The following is a 20,459-nucleotide window of genomic DNA, read 5'->3' as shown; positions in this document are numbered from 1 at the left end:
CTCCTTCACCGGATCCAGCATCACCAGCAGCAGACATCCGACGTGGGACAGCTCGCAGACCTCCAGCCTGGTCGACATCAGCGCCCCTGGTCCGTGCAGCAGCAGAATCCAGTGTCACCTCTTCACCTGGCTGAGTGACCTCGTCCGGTGCCATCCTGGTGCCCACCTAATCACTGGCTAGTGATTCAGAACTTGGTCCCCTCTGCTTACAGGTACTCTTCTTCAGCTGATCCAGTCCTTGGATCAGCCCGGAACATCTTCACTGGTCGCCTGCCAGCAACTTCCACTTCAGGCTTCTGGTTCGTCAACGAGGATTCCCGACGACACTTGAACCCTATGCAGCCGCAGCCCCTGGGCTAGGTAAACCGAGTACCACGGTGCTCCAGCGTAGACCAACTCTCTAAGTGTCTAGATCCACTTTCGTTTTTGACCTACCTAGTCGGGTTCGCCCGAGAACACTAACTTTTGCATTTACTAGTATCCATAGACTTTGTCCCGCATCACGCGTGAGAGTTTCCACTCTGCACACGACGTCCCTAGGCCTCCTGCTTCTAATCTAAGGGTTCAGCATTGTAGGCCCAGCGGTTCTAAAGTCTTTGAGAGTAGTACTTACCTGCTAGTAATTTCGCATTCCACTTTTGTAGTATATGGTTTTTCGTGCCCCTCGGGCATTTGTGTAAATTGTGCGACTTTCAGTATTTCTTTAAGAGCTTTGTATTGTGCTTAGCGCCCTGTCCTCATAAAGAGTCCAGGGCTGTTGTGTTATAAATAAATATCTGTTTATTTTCATAACAAATTGTGTGGTGTCCTTTCGCTTGGTGTTCAAGGGGTATATGTGATGGTATAACAGCTGGCTTAACACGCCCTCTAGAGTTTAGCCTAAAGACTGCTCTTGTCCATGCTACTAGGATAGCTGGTCTATAAGGTTGACTTACAACCAATCATCAATAAAGGTCGTTTGGACTGATACATAGTGATCACTAGAATAGTGAGCACTGCATATCAGGCCAACTTCTCACATTGGTGAGCAGCGGTTGGGATTTGAGCTTGCTGTTGTTTTACCACACGTATCCTAAGAATATCATTTGAAAGATCACATAAGTACCAAGGTACATATAACTTAGCTTAGAATACTCTGAGTTCTACTGAACCGGCTGTTGTAGTTCAACAGGGCCTAGCACACCCTGACTACAACTCTTAGCAAGGGATCAGTAGGCAAACAAATAGTGTAGGTAAGTGCACCACTTACACCTCACTAGAAAAGCATGTCAGACAAAGGAGGGAACTCAGAGGCCCCCCTTGTGTCAGTTGACCCTCCACAGGTCATATCAAGATATGCAGCTCTTAGCTTCCAGGAGATGAGACAAGTGTGTACCTCCAGGAAGCTAAAACAGGGTTCTAACCCTACCATCCCATTCCTGATTGGTCTCTTAGAGACTTATGATGCCAGGAGGGCTTCTAACACAGGCCCTCCTAATCCAGATGGGAACATGCCCCCCTTAGAGGGAACCCTTGGGGACCCTGACCTCAACCTTAATGGCACAGGTAGTGATGAGGAGGAAGAGGAACAGGAGTTATCAGGGGATGAGGCAGACAAGGGTCAGGTAGAAGTCAGTAGACTCACCAGGACCAACTTAAGCAGGCATGAGAATGGACTTGGGGGAACCCCAGGGCCACTTTCAGGCAGGCTTAACATTGGGAATGGACGAGTTAGGTCTCTATCCAGAGGCTCTAACAGATCCATTCGAACCAATGGCTCTCAGACCTCTTCTCACAGAGGGATGACATCCCCTCAGAGAAGAGAGCATGAAGCTAAAATGAGGGAAGTCAATCTGAGGATTGAAAGGGAAGAACTTGCCCCGGCCAAAGAGAGACTTGCCTTTGCTAGAGAGCAGAAATTGAGTGGGGCAGACCCCACTGGTGGCAGCATTTTACCTAGAGAAAAGGACAGGAGTTTAGACACTAGACACCTGAGTAAGATAGTGCCCCCCTTTAAACAAGGGGATGACAGCCACAAATGGATGACTGCTCTGGAGAGGGCCTGCACTGTCCAGTGCATCCCCCAGAGTCAGTGGCAGCTATCTTGTGGCTCTCCTTTGAAGGCAAAGGTAGAGATAAGCTCCTCACTAGTAGAGCTGAGGATGCTAACAATTACCAAGTCCTGAAGAATACACTGGTTGATGGGTTTGGCTTAACAACTGAACAGTACAGGTTGATGTTCAGAGACACCCAGAAAACTCAGTCTCAGGATTGGGCTGACTTTGTTGATTGTGCCACTAAGGCTTTTGAAGGCTGGCTACTGGGAAGTGAGGTTACTGATTTCAAAGGATTGTACAATCTAATTATGAGAGAGCAAGTCTTAAGTAATTGTCAGAACCAGTTATTACACCAGCACCTGGTAGACTCTGATCTGACCTCTCCACAAGAATTGGGTAAGAGGGCAGACAAATGGGTCAGAACCAGGATTAGGCCTAAGAACCAGGGTGGTGAACAAAAGAAGGAATCAACCAAGCCTCAAGAGAAGGGTGGGAATACATCTTCTGATCAAACCCCAGGGCCCCAAAACTCCTCTAAAAAGGGTGGGTCCCAAAATCCTTCCAATACCCAAAAGAAACCTTATTGTCATACCTGCAAACAGGTAGGCCATTACAAAAGTGACAACAGTTGCCCAAAGGCCAACAACAATAAGGAGAACATACCCCCAGGTAAAACTTCCCAGCCTCCTGTTACTACTAGTAGTAATCCCCCAGGTGGTGGGAGTGCCCCCAAGAATCTGGGTGCATTTGCTTTGGGAGTTCCTGGGGACTCTGGCCTAACCAGGTCCCCAAACTTAGATACTCTTGTCTGTGAGACTGGCGTGGGGTTTGCCCACTTCACAACTTGTCCCAACACTTTGGGCAAGTACAGACAGGAGCCCCTCATCAATAGTTCAAAAGTTGAAGCCTATAGAGATACAGGGGCTAGCATCACCATGGTGACTGAGAGCCTAGTCCCCTCAAGGCAACTTATACCTGGAGCCACATACCAGGTAACCAACATTGATGGAGTGCAGAGAGATCATCCCATAGCAGTGGTCAATCTCAGCTGGGGAGGTGTCACTGGCCACAAGAGAGTGGCAGTGTCACCAAACCTGCCTGTAGATTGCCTACTGGGGAATGATTTAGAGATCTGGGCTGAGGTAGAGCAAGAAACCCCTTTTAAAATGGTAAACCTCCATGGTAAGGTTAGTGGGGCAGTGATAGCCACAGCCCCAGTCCAAGACGTCCTCCCTGAACAGGTCAGGAGGGCTGTGCCAGTCATAGCCCTATCCCAGAAAGATGCCTTTCCTGAACAGGTTGGCAAGGCTGTGATGGTCACAGCCCATACCCAAACTGAGTCCCTTCCTGAAAAGGTTGGTGGAGTTATGATGGCCACAGCTCAAACTCAGACAGATAATAGTGTTGTGAAGCCTGAAACTATGGATCACTCCACTCAGACAGAGTATTGAGGAGGAAGAGAAATTTCCCTCCCACCAGACTTTAGGAAAGGATCAGCCTCCTCAGGGAACTGATCTGACCCCTTGTGAAGGAACTGCCCCAGAGGTAGTCAGGCCTAGCCTGGCAGAGCCCCTGATGTCAGTGGACCCTTCCAAGGTGGGACCCAGTCTGGAGCAGGTAACCTGCCCCTCTCTACCCTGCCTCAGTCAGCCCAGGGCTGTGGAGGTCAGGGAGGCCAGTGGTGGACCCCAAAGGGCCCCCTGGCCAAAAGAACTCCCCAATCAGCAGATTAAGGGCACTGAAGCTAGTAATCCTAGCCCAGTGAAAATAAAAGAAACTCCTGAGGGATCCCCCTTAAAATTAGCTAGGGACCTCCCACAGATGGACACTGTTGGGCACCGCCAAACCTGGGGCCTAAAAACCCCAAACCTGACCTGTCCCTCCAGTAAGCCAAACAGAGGGACTCAGCCTCCAGCTTTAGGTAGCCAGAGGTTTACCCTGGGAGCTCACAGCAACTCAGTCCTAGAAAGAAAGGCACATATGGTGGATAGTGATTGGAGGAAGTTGAGCCCAACATTAGTGAAGTCTCACTTCAGTACTCCATTCCCACACCATCCTCTTACAGGTAGAGATTCCCTATGGTGGAGACCCTCAGATACCCTTAGGGTGAGGGATTGCTTAGTCGACCACGAGATAGGGGGTAACCATGCCAGTGCATATACCACCTCATATGGCCACTCAGGCAATATAGGCTTACCTGGTCAAGGATAGCCTTATCTCCTTTCGTTTGGGGGGCGGGGGGGTTATGTAGGAAGGTGGATACCTGACTATGGTTGCCCCCAACATTTTGCCTGGTGTTTTGCTGGTTTTCCGACTTAGTTGACCTGGGACCCTGCTATTCAGGGCCCCAGGCCTACTGCTCTCTCTGTAAAATTGATTCCATGTACCTTAGGTACATATCTAATTGGATACTGAGTCACCTTATCAGTCCCTGTATCCAGGGCATAGGCGTACCCAGGGCCTACCAGGGGCTGCAGCATGTATTATGCCACCCCTGGCTGGCCATCCAAATCTGACAAAACTGGCTGCACGACAGCTGGGGCAAGGTGGTGTAATCACCCTTTGCTTTAGATATAGTATGCCTATATCTAACCCTAAAATGGACACATGTATTCCTATCAGTCACTCCTATGGCAGGCCTTAACAATCCTGAAGGCAGAGTGCTTGGAATTATGTGAGATAGTGCTCTGGCATGAGCTGAGCCCGTTTGCAGCTTGCGGAACCAAGTCCTAATAGCTGTTCCATGATAACGCGTACCATATACTCTTAAGTGCATTATAATCCTCGCGGTTATTTGCTATCTTTGGTATCGCTTTATCAAAACATGTCGAGTAAGGTGTCATACGAATTGGAATACTAAAGTCTTTGAGAGTAGTACTTACCTGCTAGTAATTTCGCATTCCACTTTTGTAGTATATGGTTTTTCGTGCCCTCGGGCATTTGTGTAAATTGTGCGACTTTCAGTATTTCTTTAAGAGCTTTGTATTGTGCTTAGCGCCCTGTCCTCATAAAGAGTCCAGGGCTGTTGTGTTATAAATAAATATCTGTTTATTTTCATAACAACTTGTGTGGTGTCCTTTCGCTTGGTGTTCGAGGGGTATATGTTATGGTATAACAGCTGGCCTAACACGCCCTCTAGAGTTTAGCCTAAAGACTGCTCTTGTCCATGCTACTAGGATAGCTGGTCTATAAGGTTGACTTACAACCAATCATCAATAAGGGTCGTTTGGACTGATACATAGTGATCACTAGAATAGTGAGCACTGCATATCAGGCAAACTTCTCACACACACATCGTGGGAAGCGGAGAATTTCACACTTGCGATGAGGCGGTTTCTGATACTCACACCAGGGGACTGTTTTGAAGAAAAAAAGAAAAGAAAATTCACAGTGCCCTGCACAGAAGCCTTGCCTGCTGCCACCAGGGAGAGTCTGAGCGCCCCGGTAAGAGACAGCCTACTCCCATATGAGAGGGCCTGGTATCCCCAGCCATATCCTGCGCCCACAAGGGCTATTAACCCTTGCACCCCATGCTCTGGGGTCACCTCACATAGCACACTGAGCAGCAACCCCTGGGGGCATTGATGATTGGAGACAGCCTGGCACACCACGGTACACAGAACCCAAGCGCAACCTCGGCTAGGCGGCTGCCCTCAGGCCTGTCAAAGAGGCAGTGCACGTGCCATGACGTACGCCCACATCCATGCCCTGATGGCGGCGATTCCTGCAATTGAACCATTCATTGTGGACGGAGACCCCTCTTCCCTCGCCCCGAAATGGAGGGACTGGACAGAGCGTCTCCAGCTCTACTTTGAAGGGGCTGGGATATCCCGTTAACGGGGCAGAGCGCTACTCCTCCATCTGGGGGGCAAGGACATACACCGCATTTACAAAACGCTGGTAGAGGCTACCCCCAAAACGTACGTGACACTGCTCAACGCTCTCAATGCGCACTTTGAGCCGATGGCGAACAGAGACTACAAGAGGTTCGTTTTTCGCCAGGCCAAACAAGAAGAGTCGTTGGACACTTTTCATGGGCTTTTGAAAGAACTCGCCAGCACGTGGTCCAGGATGAACAAGAGGAGATCAGGGGTCAGATAATACAGGGCTGCTACTCGTCAAAGCTCAGAGAGAATATTCTCCAGGAATCCGGCAAATTCCTGGCTGACATCCTCACTTTGGAACGGTCCAAAGAATTACAAAGGCCAGAGCATCCCACATGGAGGCTGCCCTCCATCGCCCCATCAAGACGGAACAGGCAAATTTGGCGGAGCTGGTGAACGTAGTGAGAGTCAAGCACCGTCGAAGCCCGGGAAAGCATCTACAAGACAGAAAGAAAGAATGGGGCTACTGTGGAGGCACACCCCACCGCATGCAAGAATGCCCGGCAAAAGGGAAGAGGTGCACAGCCTGTGGATTTATGAACCACTTTGCGGCGGTCTGCAGGTCATCGCAGCCCTGGAAAGAAACAGCAAGGACCGTAACTGAAAGGCAAGACAGTGACGATATGGACGACAACACGGGAGAATACCATACCCCGTCCATTATGTGTTCGCAGTGGGTCAATCACCTCGGAAAAGGCGGAGGCTTCCAAAGTGCAGACTCAAGATTCACCACCAAGACGTACAGGCCACCATAGACACAGGGGCTTCAATTGAACTGATGGCTGCCAACGACTACAACGATTTGAGTCCACAACCACCCTTGCGCGAAGCAAAGATTTTCGTATTTGCCTATGGGCAAAAGACACCCATCCCACTCCTGGGATGTTTCAAAACGGACCTTAGACACTAGGACCTCCAGGTCCCCACCACAGTGTACGTGACTAAAGAAGAAAGCGTGATGCTAGTAAGCGGCCACACAGCAGAAGAGCTGAAGCTGATCTCGTTTGCCCTCGCCGTCCAAGAAGAGGAAATAGAGACCATCATGGAGGAGTTTGACGACATCTTCAAGGAGAAAGAATGCCTGGAAGGGAAAGAGGTCTCCCTCCACATCGACCCATCAGTCCAACCAGTAGCGCTGAGACATAGGCGCATTGCATTCCATCTACGGAGAAAGGTCGAAGATGAACTGGAAGCACTGGAGAAACAAGGGATACTAGAGAAAGTCAGTGGGCATACTCCGTGGGTATCCCAGATCGTAGTGGCGGGAAAACCAAAACAACCAGGGCAGGTCTGCATCTGCGGCGAAATGCACCTCCCAAATGCATCCGTGAAAAGGGAACGCCACTTAACCCCCACCATCGATGCTATCCTGGGAGAACTGAATGGTGCAGTGTGGTTATCAAAAATGGACTTACATTCAGGATATCACCAACTACCCTTACATCCGGACTCTCAATACATCACCACTTTCTTTACCCACGTCGGCCTTAGGCGATACAAGCGTCTCAACTTCGGGATCTCGAATGCCGCTGAGGTATTTCAGAACACCATCAGGGAAGTCCTCGGCGGATACCCAGGGGTTTTGAATGTGTGTGACGACCTATTGGTATACGCCTCGTCAGTGGAAGACCACCACAGAAGACTATGCAGCGTTCTCCAACGGATCAAAGAGTCCGGACTCACCCGGCACAAAGAAAAGTGCCAGTTCTTCAAGAATAAAATCAGTTTTTTTGGCTACACGTTCTCGGACAAAGGAGTGGACCCGGACCCCGACGAGGTGCGAGACATTCAAGAAACTCCAGCACCCTCCAACATTTCGGAAGTACGCAGTTTCTTAGGGATGGTCAACTTCTGTGGGCGTTTCATCCCGGATTTAACAAACATCACAAAGCACCTCAGGGAGCTGACGAAGTCCACATGCAGTGGGGCCCAGATCAAGAACAAGCCTTTAAAGATACTAAAGCAGCCCTCTCAGCTGATACCACGTTGTCGTACTTTGACCCGGTCCGGCCCACCAATGTCGCCGTTGAAGCCAGTGCCTACAGGCTAGGGGCTATACTCACACAGCAACAACACAATGAGGAATGGCCCCTGATTGCCTACGCAAGCCGTTCCCTAACGGAAACGGAGCAGCGCTACTCCCAGATAGAAAGAGAGGTGATCGCCATCCACTGGGCATGTAGGCACACCCCTTTACAGTCTCCACCGACCATAAGCCTCTCATACTCTCATACCCTTATTTCAAGGATCTGCATCAAAGCAGAAGGCGTCGACTATCAGAGAAGGAGACCTGGTCTATGTAAAAGACAGGCACCCGGGGAGCAAGTTCCATCTCCCGTTCGAACAGGGCCCATGGACAGTGACTTGCCGGACAGGCACGATGATCACAGCTCGGAGAAGAATAGAAGAACTCAACACAGAATGTATCATTCTTCAAAAAAGTAAATGCAGGGACTCCCAACATTCCACCACAGGGTAATATGGAGGCTGGCCCAGGACAGCAGATGAGGAAATAGAAGAAGGCCAAGGATCCATTCCTATGAATGAACAGGACAGACGACAGTCCAGTGCCTCAGTGAGAGCTACGGAAGGCGGAGTCTCGCAGGAAGTGACTCCGTGCCCATCGTCATCACAGGGAGAGCATTCCAGATACTGCCTGCGGAACATTCCGGCTCCCTCCACCTGTTTAGCGGGGTTCATGGTGTGATTAACCAAAGACTCGCAGCAGGATGAGACTGGTGACTGAGCAGGAGCTGAGAGCAAGCGGCTCAACCGGAACTGGTAACAGATGAACATGTTGGTGTTTTATTTGTTTTATAAAGGTTAGAAGGAATGTAGTGTTCGGCTGGGTAGCGTTTCAGTCTACCCGCAGCCGGACTCTAAGCACTGGTGCTGGCGCGTGACGCCAGACGTTTGTATAAAATAAAGAGGCGTGGGCCCCGCGAGTTAGTCAGGACCGCGCCTTATGAGCAAACGCATGGGTGGCATATTTGTTTAATGGCCGCAGCGCGCATCACACATCGTGGGAAGCGGTGAATTTCACACACCCTGCACCCCCCACCGCTTTGAGACCCTTATGGGTGAGTTGTCGCGCTCAACAAACGCCTGATTGATTGATTGAAGATGGGTGAAAAAAATGAATGAGAAACGGGTGGATGAATACAGAAGAATGAATGGAAGAGCAAAGGGTGAATGAAGTGCTTTATAGGTGTTTGGACTTGAAGAAAGAAAGGATAAATGGAGGGCAGAAGCATGGATGTATAAAGGAAGACAAAAGAGAAAGATGGATAAGGGAAGGAGGGATGGATGAAAGAAGGATGACGAGAATGAAGGATGTGTTGATGGATAGAAAAAAAATTGAAAGAAAGCTGGAGAAAAAGGAAGGGAAGAAGGAAAAAAGACAGAAAGAAGGAAAGAGAAGACGAAAGAAGGAATGAAAAAAGACCGTAAGAAGGATGGAGGGGGACGAGGACATTTCAAAGTTCCCTTAGGGCAAACTGTGTCATGGGCGGCTTTGCCCGGGCTCGCCGGCTCCTCTCACTGACTGACATTTGAAATATGTTCAGAGGGGGAGTACAGACTTGCAGAGCTCTAAAGTGGGGGAAAAGGCACATGATTTGCCGAGAAAAATAGACCAGCTGTACGTCATGTGACACACAAGAACCCTAATGCCGTGAGGTTTTCGACACGCTTTCTGGCCGACGCGCCCTTCATTCGTGGCGCTTCCTGCTGCCGTAGGAAGTTTCACTTTCTCTTTCCACAATTACAAGAGCGACGCGGGCGGAAGCACTGGAGCGAGGGCTCGCAGCAGAAGCGGGTCCGTTGTGGCGGCAGAATGGACTACTTATTAGATAAATTTGGGACTTTATGGAGGAGGTTGCCATGGCAAAGCGGACCGGGACATGGTTCGCCCGGAAATGTAAGTGCCCCAAAAGACATTGCTCCTCAGGGCAGTGGAGGTGGGCGGGGACTTATACCCTGGATGCTGGCGGTCCTGCGCTCGTTCTCCCCCTCTGTAGCGAGCGATCACTCGCCCCCTCTGTAGCGCTCACACGCCCCCTCTGTAGCGCTCACACGCCCCCTCTGTAGCGCTCACTCACCCTCTCTGGCACCCATCGGTGAGCTCGGATACAAGTGCTGGGCTGTTTCAGTCATTCATCTTCACTGCACACGGTTTACGAAGGGATGGCGTGGAGCTGACTCCCTAGTACCGATTTTCAAGCATTAACTCGAGCAGAGGGAAAGACGTTTGTTTTGAATAGCTTCCAAGTAGCCTCCATTTCATTCCTGACTTTAGACAAGACAGTTTTGCATGCTGGGGCTCGTAGTTTCGATTTTAATGGGATAAAAATAACTCCCGTGGCGCCACTCGCTGCTGAATCGGGGCTGGCTGAGAGTTTCATTTCAATGGTAAATTAATGTCAGTCCCAAAGTGGAAATCCTAAAAAAGTACAGAATTCCCAGGACAATTAGTGAAAAGTGGAAATCCTCGCTCATGCAGAATTGCCTTCATAATCGGTGCAATGCGGCCATAATATTTAGTGTAGGGGGACAGCAATCCGCATAACGTGGAATCAGAGCAGACCGCTTCGTGATCGAGCCCCGTGGCTGCTGAAATCAGCGCAGAGCGCCTTCCTTTCTTATAAGGAGTGCGGTCACAGTTCTCTGCCTCGCCCAGACGCAGAACAAAATGTCTTTGTCCTTGATGATAGTCAGTGCTGTGGGTTTCAACCCTGATTGTTCCTGATTTCGGTTCTTCTTCAGGCCAGGAACCCAAACGTGTCGATGGGAAAAATCAAGTCCTTTTTGCAACATATGCTTCACAAGGGGGCTTGTAAAAACATATGGTGGGAACATCTGTGCGACTCATTAAGTGCAGGCTGTTCAAGAATCAAACACAAATTTGGCATGTTTGTTATTGTTTTATTTTGGGATCACATCTAAGTCTCAATGAAACACATACCAAGTGCTTTACCTAGCCAGGAAATGTTTTTTCCTGTCAATGCTTTTATATATGATGTATTAGTGTATGCGTTCAGTCACATTATGTATGTCTGTATGTATGTATATGGTAAAAGGCAGCAGAGAGATGTACATTATCGAAGACGAGCATACATTAATCGAATAAGAAAAGAGGAAGTTAGGTTGTGGGCGGTTAATGCATTGTCCTGTAGTGTTCTTATAAGAGGTGAGTCTTCAACTCTTTCCTAAATTCGAGCAACTTTGGGGCAGGCCTGTTGGCTATGGGGTTGTGGTTTCATAGCTTGAGTGCATAGATCGAAAAGACCTGATGTTCTGTTGTTTTTTGTTTTTAAACTTTTTAGTCTGCAGTCTGATGGTGTCCTGGTTGCTGGTGTGCTGAGATCAATCAATCGATATGTGTGAGCGCACTAATCGCCACGGGTGTATGCAGGCGCTGCAAGGGGGATCTATTCAAACATCCAGGTCTTGAGGCCACTCCTGAATTCGGCAAGGGAGGACGAGGATTGGAGGTGGATAGGGAGGTCTTTCCAGCCGTTGGCAGCGAGGTGGGAGAAAGCGCGTCCTCTGGCTCGAGTACTATGGATTCTGAGGACAGTGGCAAGGGCCAGGGAGGCAGACTGCAGGTGTTTAGTGGGGTGGTGGAAGGTCAGGCGATTGTTCAAGCATTCGGGTCGTTTGTTGTGGAGGGCTTTGTAGGCATGCATGAGCGGTTTGAATGGCAGCTCTTCTTAATGGAGAGCCAGTGCAGGTTGCGGAGGTGGGTGGGGTGATGTGTGCTCGCCTTGCCAGTTCGAGGATTTTTGTGCGGTGTTCTGGATGGTGTGGAGGCGCGTGAGGAGGAGGGTGGTGGTACCGGTGTAGTGGGCATTCCTGTAGTCAAGTCGACTAGTAATGAGGGCTTGTGTGACGATTCTTCTGGTGTCTCTTGGGATCCATCTAAAGATCTTGCAGAGCATTCTGAGGGTGTTGAAGCAGGTGGGGGCAACCAAGTTGACCTGTTTTCTCATGGAGAGCTCACTGTTGAGGATGCTGCCAAGGTTGTGGGTGGTGGGTGCGGGTCCGAGAGCAGAGGGCTATCAGCAGTCATCCCACAGAGAGGGGAGGTCTTCTGAAGTCTTGTTATTTTTGAGTTTGAGGCAGTTGGTTCTCATCCAGTCGGCTGATTTAGTCTTTGGTGAGGGAGAGTATAAGCTGGGTGTCTTCGGCATATGAGATGATGATGGGTTGCGACGTTTCAAGTTAAAAATTTGTAAAGCGCACTACTCACCCAGAGGGTCTCAAGGCGCTTGAGGGAGGGGAGGTACTTTACTTATCGAATATCCAAGTTTTTAGTTGTTTTCTGAAGGAGAGGTGGTTCTGTGTAAGGCGGAGGTGGATGGGGAGAGAATTCCAGGTCTTGGCCGCTAAGTAGGAGAAGGATCTTCCCCCCCATGGTGGATCTTTGGACGCGAGGAATTGCGGTGAGGGCTTGATTGGACGATCGTAGTTTGCGGGTGGGGGTGTAAAAGGACAGGCGCGTGTTGAGGTGTTCGGGTCCTAGGTCGTAGAGGGCTTTGTGTGCGTGGGTGAGGAGACGGAAGGTTATTCTCTTGTTGACGGGGAGCCAGTGGAGGTCTTTCAGGTGACCGGAAATGTGAGCTTGGCGGGGGATGTCTAGGATGAGTCTGGCTGATGCGTTTTGGATGCGTTGGAGTTTTTTCTGTATTTTGGCTGTGGTTCCGGCGTAAAGGGTGTTTCCGTAGTCCAGTCGGCTTGTGACCAGTGCATGGGTGACCGTCTTTCTTGTTTCGGTGGGGATCCACGGAAGATTTTTTTGAGCATACGTAGGATGTTGAAGCATGATGATGAGACGGCGTTGACTTGTCTGATCATCGAGAGGGAGGAGTCCAGGATGAAGCCCAGTTTACGTGCGTGGTCCGTTGGTATGGGTGCGGTTCCCAGGGCCGGTGGCCACCATGAGTCGTCCCAGGCGGAGGGGGATGATCCTAAGATGAGGACTTCCGTTTTGTCCGAGTTCAGTTTTAGACGGCTGTTCTTCATCCACTCGGCTACTTCTTTCATCCCTTCGTGTAGGTTAGTTTTGGCGGTGTTTGGGTCTTTGGTGAGGGAGAGGATCAGCTGGGTGTTGTCTGCGTAGGAGATTTGAAGACAGAATGGTTTTTAGGGTGTCAGAAAATGGGCGCACTGCCAGTATGGTAGCACTATAGAACTAGGTAAATTGTGGTGCAACTGGGTGAGTGGACAACCATATAACCACTCTGAGGAGAAGCAAGCAAGCTAAACTGCTCCAAAGTTACAAGAAAAAGCATACCCTATGCACACACTTGGAATGTAAAAATTGGAAACAATGTTCATATGCAATAGTCCAATGTGATACAGAGAAACAACAATAGATTGCAAATTGTGAAGATGAATAAATCTTTGTCAATAAAGAAGTCTTGTTCTCCTTGTTTTATTCAAACACAGCATGTGGACAACCAGCCGACACGTGTTTCATCGCGTTTTCGCGACTCTTCAGGGCTGGAAATGATATAGAAAACAAGGGGCTATATTTGGGGATTTGTACATTTGACGTATGACCTTGAGTAACACTTCAGGTCAGCCGTTTGAGACAAGCATTACATTGGGTGATCTCATGCATCATTACATGCCCTTCGAGATGGTTGTGGGAAAATATCTATAGGTGTGCTAAGGTGCCTTAAAATAGTTTGCATTTCTCATGCAGTTGAGGTGAGCCGTTGTGCACTTAGGCACCTTTATTGATGAAGTGCAATCTCGTGCAGTTGTTGTGTCCAAATAGTGCACGGTAACGTGTTGAACTAGGTTCTATGCCGGTGTGAGGGATCATGCGTGCCTATTAGTGCTCGGTGACACATTAGAAAAATTCCTACACATACCTCCAATGGTTGTGTTTAGTCTTTACGGTCTGTCGTGATTAAAAAAAAAAGGGAAGAATGGTAGACGAGAGAAAGAAAGAAAAATGGTGGGAGAATGGAGGGAAAAAGAGGGAGGGAAAAGAGGAGGAGGAGAAGTAAATAATAATGGTTCTAAATAGAAAATATTTTTATTCTATTGATTATTGCTCTTAATAGGAGATGCCAGTTTTCTTAATAGTTTTTTCTATTTCTAGTTAACAAATAGTAATGGGCAAAAAAGAAAGCTCACCGCAATTCCGGTGATATTTCCGACCCGGAAGGGCCCAGGACCATTAAAAGTATATTGCGAAGTAAAGTACCAATGCTGAAAATAAAATTAAACATGGTCGTGTAAATCTTACTTAGAGTATAATAGAATGGAATAACGTAGTCATAGTTAAACCTTATTCTAAACATCTAAAAATCAATCAGTGCCTTTATATGTTGGCGCTCCTACATTAGGAGGATGCACACTGCACCGTGTGATTCTATGAGAGACAGATTGCAAATATTCCCATTAGGCAATAAGTAAAATTCCTTGCGTACATGTATGGGGATTAGCGAAAAAAGTGAAGCGTTTAAAATTACCTCATCTGGTAATTTGCGCCCCTATCATCACTTAATTAGGAAGAAGGGCTATTCGAGTGAGATCTTATATGAGTAAATCATTGTATTGATGCGTACTATTACCTTGCAAGCGAGTGCGCTTGTGCTGTATCGCCCGGGGGAAGGATATTAGTGTCAGTTCTTTTCCTATCTGAAATGAAATATGCCCAGATTGCGTTGGTATGTGAGTACACTGCCAAACAGCTTGTATCACTCTAACTTGCCAGCGGTGTAAGTAAAGGAAGCCTACCTTAGCCTCTGGTATGCCGGAAATGAATTGTGATACTCCGCAGCCTCGTCCGGACTTGGTGTCTGAAAGACAAACAATCCGGACAGGCAGGTATGAAATATCTATGTAGTGGCTGAAGTATATGAACACAATGAGCCTCCTGAAACGATATCGCTAGGTGCTTTACCTCCAGAGCGTTGTGAATTCTTTCCTTCTTCTCCCGGGTCTCCGTTGTTCGAAGTGCGAACACGTGACCCGGAAGTGAATCTGCCTGAAATAGTGTACGGCCCCCTTTGGTGACGTGTGCGTCTCCCTGATAGAGAAGGTTTAAAGGGATAGAAGCCGAACAAAGAAGCCTGGACAGGAAAGCGCCTCTTAAAAGAAGATTTGACATTAGAATTCATGATTTTCGAATCGGAAAGGAACTGTATACGTATTTCTTTAAAGGGACATATCTATTATCACCAATATGATATAGTGGTACATGCACGCGATAGAAAAATTCTTTCATAACAATCCGCATTGTGAGGCGGGTGAGTGTTATCGTGAGCATAGTGCAGTATGTTCCATGCCCTGTGCTGTAATAAAATCTGTTTGTGAATAAAGAGAATATCGCAATAGACTCGCATATTCTCACAACGGTTGTGAGGAAACGTGAAACGATCTTTTCCCAACCTCTCTTACAATCTAATAACAGTATTTAAAAAATCAGATTATAAGGAAAAATCATTAATGTGGGATAGTCAGAATGCAAACAAGGGTTTGTATCATGACTGTCCTAATGGTAGGTCACATTCAATTGAAGCATAATTAGCATACTGTTAGAAAGGGTGAACTAGAAACCTAGTAGAAACCCCTATGACAAACAACAAATACAATTAGAGTCTAGTACAGTAGAATGTTACATCACATCATTGCTTCATAATAGTCATCATGGTATACGGTGAGACAATTTTCCACTTGTTCTGCTCTTATTCAGAAATTTAATCTCCTAGGAAAAATTGTAGCTCTGAGTCAAAGTTGAGGCCTAGCTCGACTGCGTACATTTTCATGATCCACATTGCCTCCATGCGTCTTAACTTCAATTCTCTGTTGCCTCCCCTAATTCCAAGATTTACCACATCGATACCGAAAAAAGAAACCACTTTCTCGCTTTCAGAATTCTGGCACCCTGCCACATGTAATGCTACAGGGTATCTTGGATCCTGTTTGATTATTGCCCTAATATGTTCCGATATTCTTTCCTTGAGGGCACGTATGGTGCTACCCACGTACTGTTTACCACATTTACACTCTATGATATAGATTACGTATTTGGTGAGACAGTTAATGTTGTCGTTTATGGAAAAACATTCCCCTTTAGGGTTACAAAATTGTCTTGTATTGTGTTTGGCCCACCTGCACATGGCACACAATCCACATTTGTAAAAACCCTTATTTTTTAAGGAAAGCCAATCTGTTGCCCTTAGACCGTGTGGTACAGTTGGACTCAATCTGTTTCTGAGGGTGTTTCCTCTTCTGAAGCAGATCTGGGGCCTGTCCGTGATAAATGGAATTAGGGATTTTTCATTTTTCAGAATTCTCCAATGTTTAATCATGCTTTTTCTTAACGTGTGATGAAGTGAATTAAATTCCGTAATCAACCTTATTGTGTTAATTGTGGACAAAGCTTGTGTTTTTGGTTGTAAAATGTCAGTTCTTACAACTTTGTTGATTCTCCTCTCAGCTTGTTTAATTATATTACTAGCGTAACCTCTTTTGGAGAACCTGGTTCTCATGTCATGTACACAGTCTATATATTGTGATTCTTCACTACAGAGCCTTCTGGCCCTTAGAAATTCACCATATGGTATAGACTTCACCTGGTGTGGCGGATGGGAACTGTTAGCATGCAATATAGAGTTACATGACGTGGATTTTCTAAACAGCTTACTGTGTAAGGTGTTATCCGCCACATATAGTTCTATATCTAAAAATTCGATTCTGGTTTTACTGTGTGTCATGGTAAATTTAATTTCCCATGTGTTATTGTTTAGATAGTTAAAGAAATCCATGAGTAATTCCTCTGAGCCTGACCATAGGAGAAAGCAGTCATCTATGTAGCGACCCCAGAAGATTATATAGTCAATGTATTGGGAGCCCTTGTCCCCCCAGATGAGATCAGATTCTAAGTTGCCCATAAAAAGATTAGCAAACGATGGAGAAAATTTAGACCCCATCGCCACTCCCTTCTTTTGTCGATACCATTTTTTGTCAAAAACGAAAAAGTTGTTATTAAGCACCAGTTCCATCATCTCTGATAGCATTGCAGTATGTTGATACAGTGTGGCTGGTCTGTTACCCAAACATTTATTCATAGCAAGTAGTCCCAAATCGATATTAATACTGGTGTATAAGGACACAACGTCCATAGTGACAAGAAATGTGTCTGGTTGCCAATGGATATCAGAAAGAATACTCAAAATGTGTCTGGAGTCTTGAATATACGAAGGAAGATTGTGTACCAGAGGACCCAGAAAGAGATCTATGTATTCCGCTATCCTTTCAGTGGGACCCCCTATGCCCGAGACTATAGGTCTACCCGGAGGGAAGGGCTGGTTCTTGTGTACCTTGGGGAGTGTGTAGAGCCACGGGTATGTGGGTCGAAAAACTTTAAGATATAAGTATTCTTGGTCATTCAGTAGACCTGACTGTTTCCACACCAAAAGTTTATCATTGATCTTAGTTGTCAAGGGGCCTATTGGATTGAAGGGTATTGGTTCGTAACAAGTAGCATCTGCCAATTGACTATGAATTTCCCCTTCATAATCAGTTTTATCCATCACCACTACATTGCCGCCTTTATCGGCCTCTCTGATAACAATGTGTGTGTTGTTACTGAGAGAAGTTAAGGCTGCTCGTTCTCCTATTGTCAGGTTATCAAGGTATTTAAACGATTTAACAGCATAGTTGGTATTGGTTCTGTCAATGTCCTCTAGTACTCTCTTGTGAAATTGATCTATTGCATTTCCTCCCGTTAGTGTTGGTATCCATCTGGATTTACTTTTTAAACCACTAGAGACACTGTAGTCTGGGTCTATGTCAAGTTCCATTAACAGTCTGTCCATGTCATATGGTGAATCCTCCATATCAGTAATAGACAAGAGTAAATGCGTAGCTTGTACATCTTTTATTGATAGAAAATCATCTGTATTGGAAAAGACAGGAATATTCTTACTACCTACGTCAGTGGTAGTTTTGTCAGAAAAATGTTTTTTCAACTTCAGATTTCTAATAAACTTAAAGAGATCTATTTTGAGTCTACAAAGGTCACCTATAGCAAAAGGATTGAAGCTCAGACCTTTGCTCAACAATGAAATCATATCTGGATTGAGTTCATGTGAGGAAAGGTTGATTACCTGGACCTCTGTCTGATTAATCGGGTTTAGTTCCTGTTCATCCCTAATTCCATTTATCACGGACAGGCCCCAGATCTGCTTCAGAAGAGGAAACACCCTCAGAAACAGATTGAGTCCAACTGTACCACACGGTCTAAGGGCAACAGATTGGCTTTCCTTAAAAAATAAGGGTTTTTACAAATGTGGATTGTGTGCCATGTGCAGGTGGGCCAAACACAATACAAGACAATTTTGTAACCCTAAAGGGGAATGTTTTTCCATAAACGACAACATTAACTGTCTCACCAAATACGTAATCTATATCATAGAGTGTAAATGTGGTAAACAGTACGTGGGTAGCACCATACGTGCCCTCAAGGAAAGAATATCGGAACATATTAGGGCAATAATCAAACAGGATCCAAGATACCCTGTAGCATTACATGTGGCAGGGTGCCAGAATTCTGAAAGCGAGAAAGTGGTTTCTTTTTTCGGTATCGATGTGGTAAATCTTGGAATTAGGGGAGGCAACAGAGAATTGAAGTTAAGACGCATGGAGGCAATGTGGATCATGAAAATGTACGCAGTCGAGCTAGGCCTCAACTTTGACTCAGAGCTACAATTTTTCCTAGGAGATTAAATTTCTGAATAAGAGCAGAACAAGTGGAAAATTGTCTCACCGTATACCATGATGACTATTATGAAGCAATGATGTGATGTAACATTCTACTGTACTAGACTCTAATTGTATTTGTTGTTTGTCATAGGGGTTTCTACTAGGTTTCTAGTTCACCCTTTCTAACAGTATGCTAATTATGCTTCAATTGAATGTGACCTACCATTAGGACAGTCATGATACAAACCCTTGTTTGCATTCTGACTATCCCACATTAATGATTTTTCCTTATAATCTGATTTTTTAAATACTGTTATTAGATTGTAAGAGAGGTTGGGAAAAGATCGTTTCACGTTTCCTCACAACCGTTGTGAGAATATGCGAGTCTATTGCGATATTCTCTTTATTCACAAACAGATTTTATTACAGCACAGGGCATGGAACATACTGCACTATGCTCACGATAACACTCACCCGCCTCACAATGCGGATTGTTATGAAAGAATTTTTCTATCGCGTGCATGTACCACTATATCATATTGGTGATAATAGATATGTCCCTTTAAAGAAATACGTATACAGTTCCTTTCCGATTCGAAAATCATGAATTCTAATGTCAAATCTTCTTTTAAGAGGCGCTTTCCTGTCCAGGCTTCTTTGTTCGGCTTCTATCCCTTTAAACCTTCTCTATCAGGGAGACGCACACGTCACCAAAGGGGGCCGTACACTATTTCAGGCAGATTCACTTCCGGGTCACGTGTTCGCACTTCGAACAACGGAGACCCGGGAGAAGAAGGAAAGAATTCACAACGCTCTGGAGGTAAAGCACCTAGCGATATCGTTTCAGGAGGCTCATTGTGTTCATATACTTCAGCCACTACATAGATATTTCATACCTGCCTGTCCGGATTGTTTGTCTTTCAGACACCAAGTCCGGACGAGGCTGCGGAGTATCACAATTCATTTCCGGCATACCAGAGGCTAAGGTAGGCTTCCTTTACTTACACCGCTGGCAAGTTAGAGTGATACAAGCTGTTTGGCAGTGTACTCACATACCAACGCAATCTGGGCATATTTCATTTCAGATAGGAAAAGAACTGACACTAATATCCTTCCCCCGGGCGATACAGCACAAGCGCACTCGCTTGCAAGGTAATAGTACGCATCAATACAATGATTTACTCATATAAGATCTCACTCGAATAGCCCTTCTTCCTAATTAAGTGATGATAGGGGCGCAAATTACCAGATGAGGTAATTTTAAACGCTTCACTTTTTTCGCTAATCCCCATACATGTACGCAAGGAATTTTACTTATTGCCTAATGGGAATATTTGCAATCTGTCTCTCATAGAATCACACGGTGCAGTGTGCATCCTCCTAATGTAGGAGCGCCAACATATAAAGGCACTGATTGATTTTTAGATGTTTAGAATAAGGTTTAACTATGACTACGTTATTCCATTCTATTATACTCTAAGTAAGATTTACACGACCATGTTTAATTTTATTTTCAGCATTGGTACTTTACTTCGCAATATACTTTTAATGGTCCTGGGCCCTTCCGGGTCGGAAATATCACCGGAATTGCGGTGAGCTTTCTTTTTTGCCCATTACTATTTGTTAACTAGAAATAGAAAAAACTATTAAGAAAACTGGCATCTCCTATTAAGAGCAATAATCAATAGAATAAAAATATTTTCTATTTAGAACCATTATTATTTACTTCTCCTCCTCCTCTTTTCCCTCCCTCTTTTTCCCTCCATTCTCCCACCATTTTTCTTTCTTTCTCTCGTCTACCATTCTTCCCTTT

The 20,459-nt window shown here is 46.2% G+C and overlaps 1 protein-coding gene across 2 annotated transcripts in view; it reads left to right on the top strand.

Annotated features, from left to right (window-relative positions):
- Positions 1–9,685: 9,685 nt before the first annotated feature.
- Positions 9,686–20,459, top strand: part of LOC147664904 (uncharacterized) — an 85,141-nt gene continuing 74,367 nt past the window's right edge. The window contains exon 1 of one of the 2 annotated variants that reach the window (XM_086949908.1): positions 9,686–9,839. In XM_086949908.1, coding sequence (XP_086806034.1) covers positions 9,756–9,839 — 84 coding nt within the window. In that variant the 5' untranslated portion in view covers positions 9,686–9,755. The remainder of the gene's footprint in view (positions 9,840–20,459) is intronic. The other variant, XM_086949907.1, reaches the window with a different exon arrangement.

This window comes from Lissotriton vulgaris, unplaced genomic scaffold, assembly GCF_964263255.1.
Source record: "Lissotriton vulgaris unplaced genomic scaffold, aLisVul1.2 SCAFFOLD_608, whole genome shotgun sequence".
NCBI classification, from domain to species: Eukaryota; Metazoa; Chordata; class Amphibia; order Caudata; family Salamandridae; genus Lissotriton; species Lissotriton vulgaris.
Note: the sequence above shows the minus strand (reverse complement) of the source record. Positions and strands in the feature narration are given on the sequence as shown.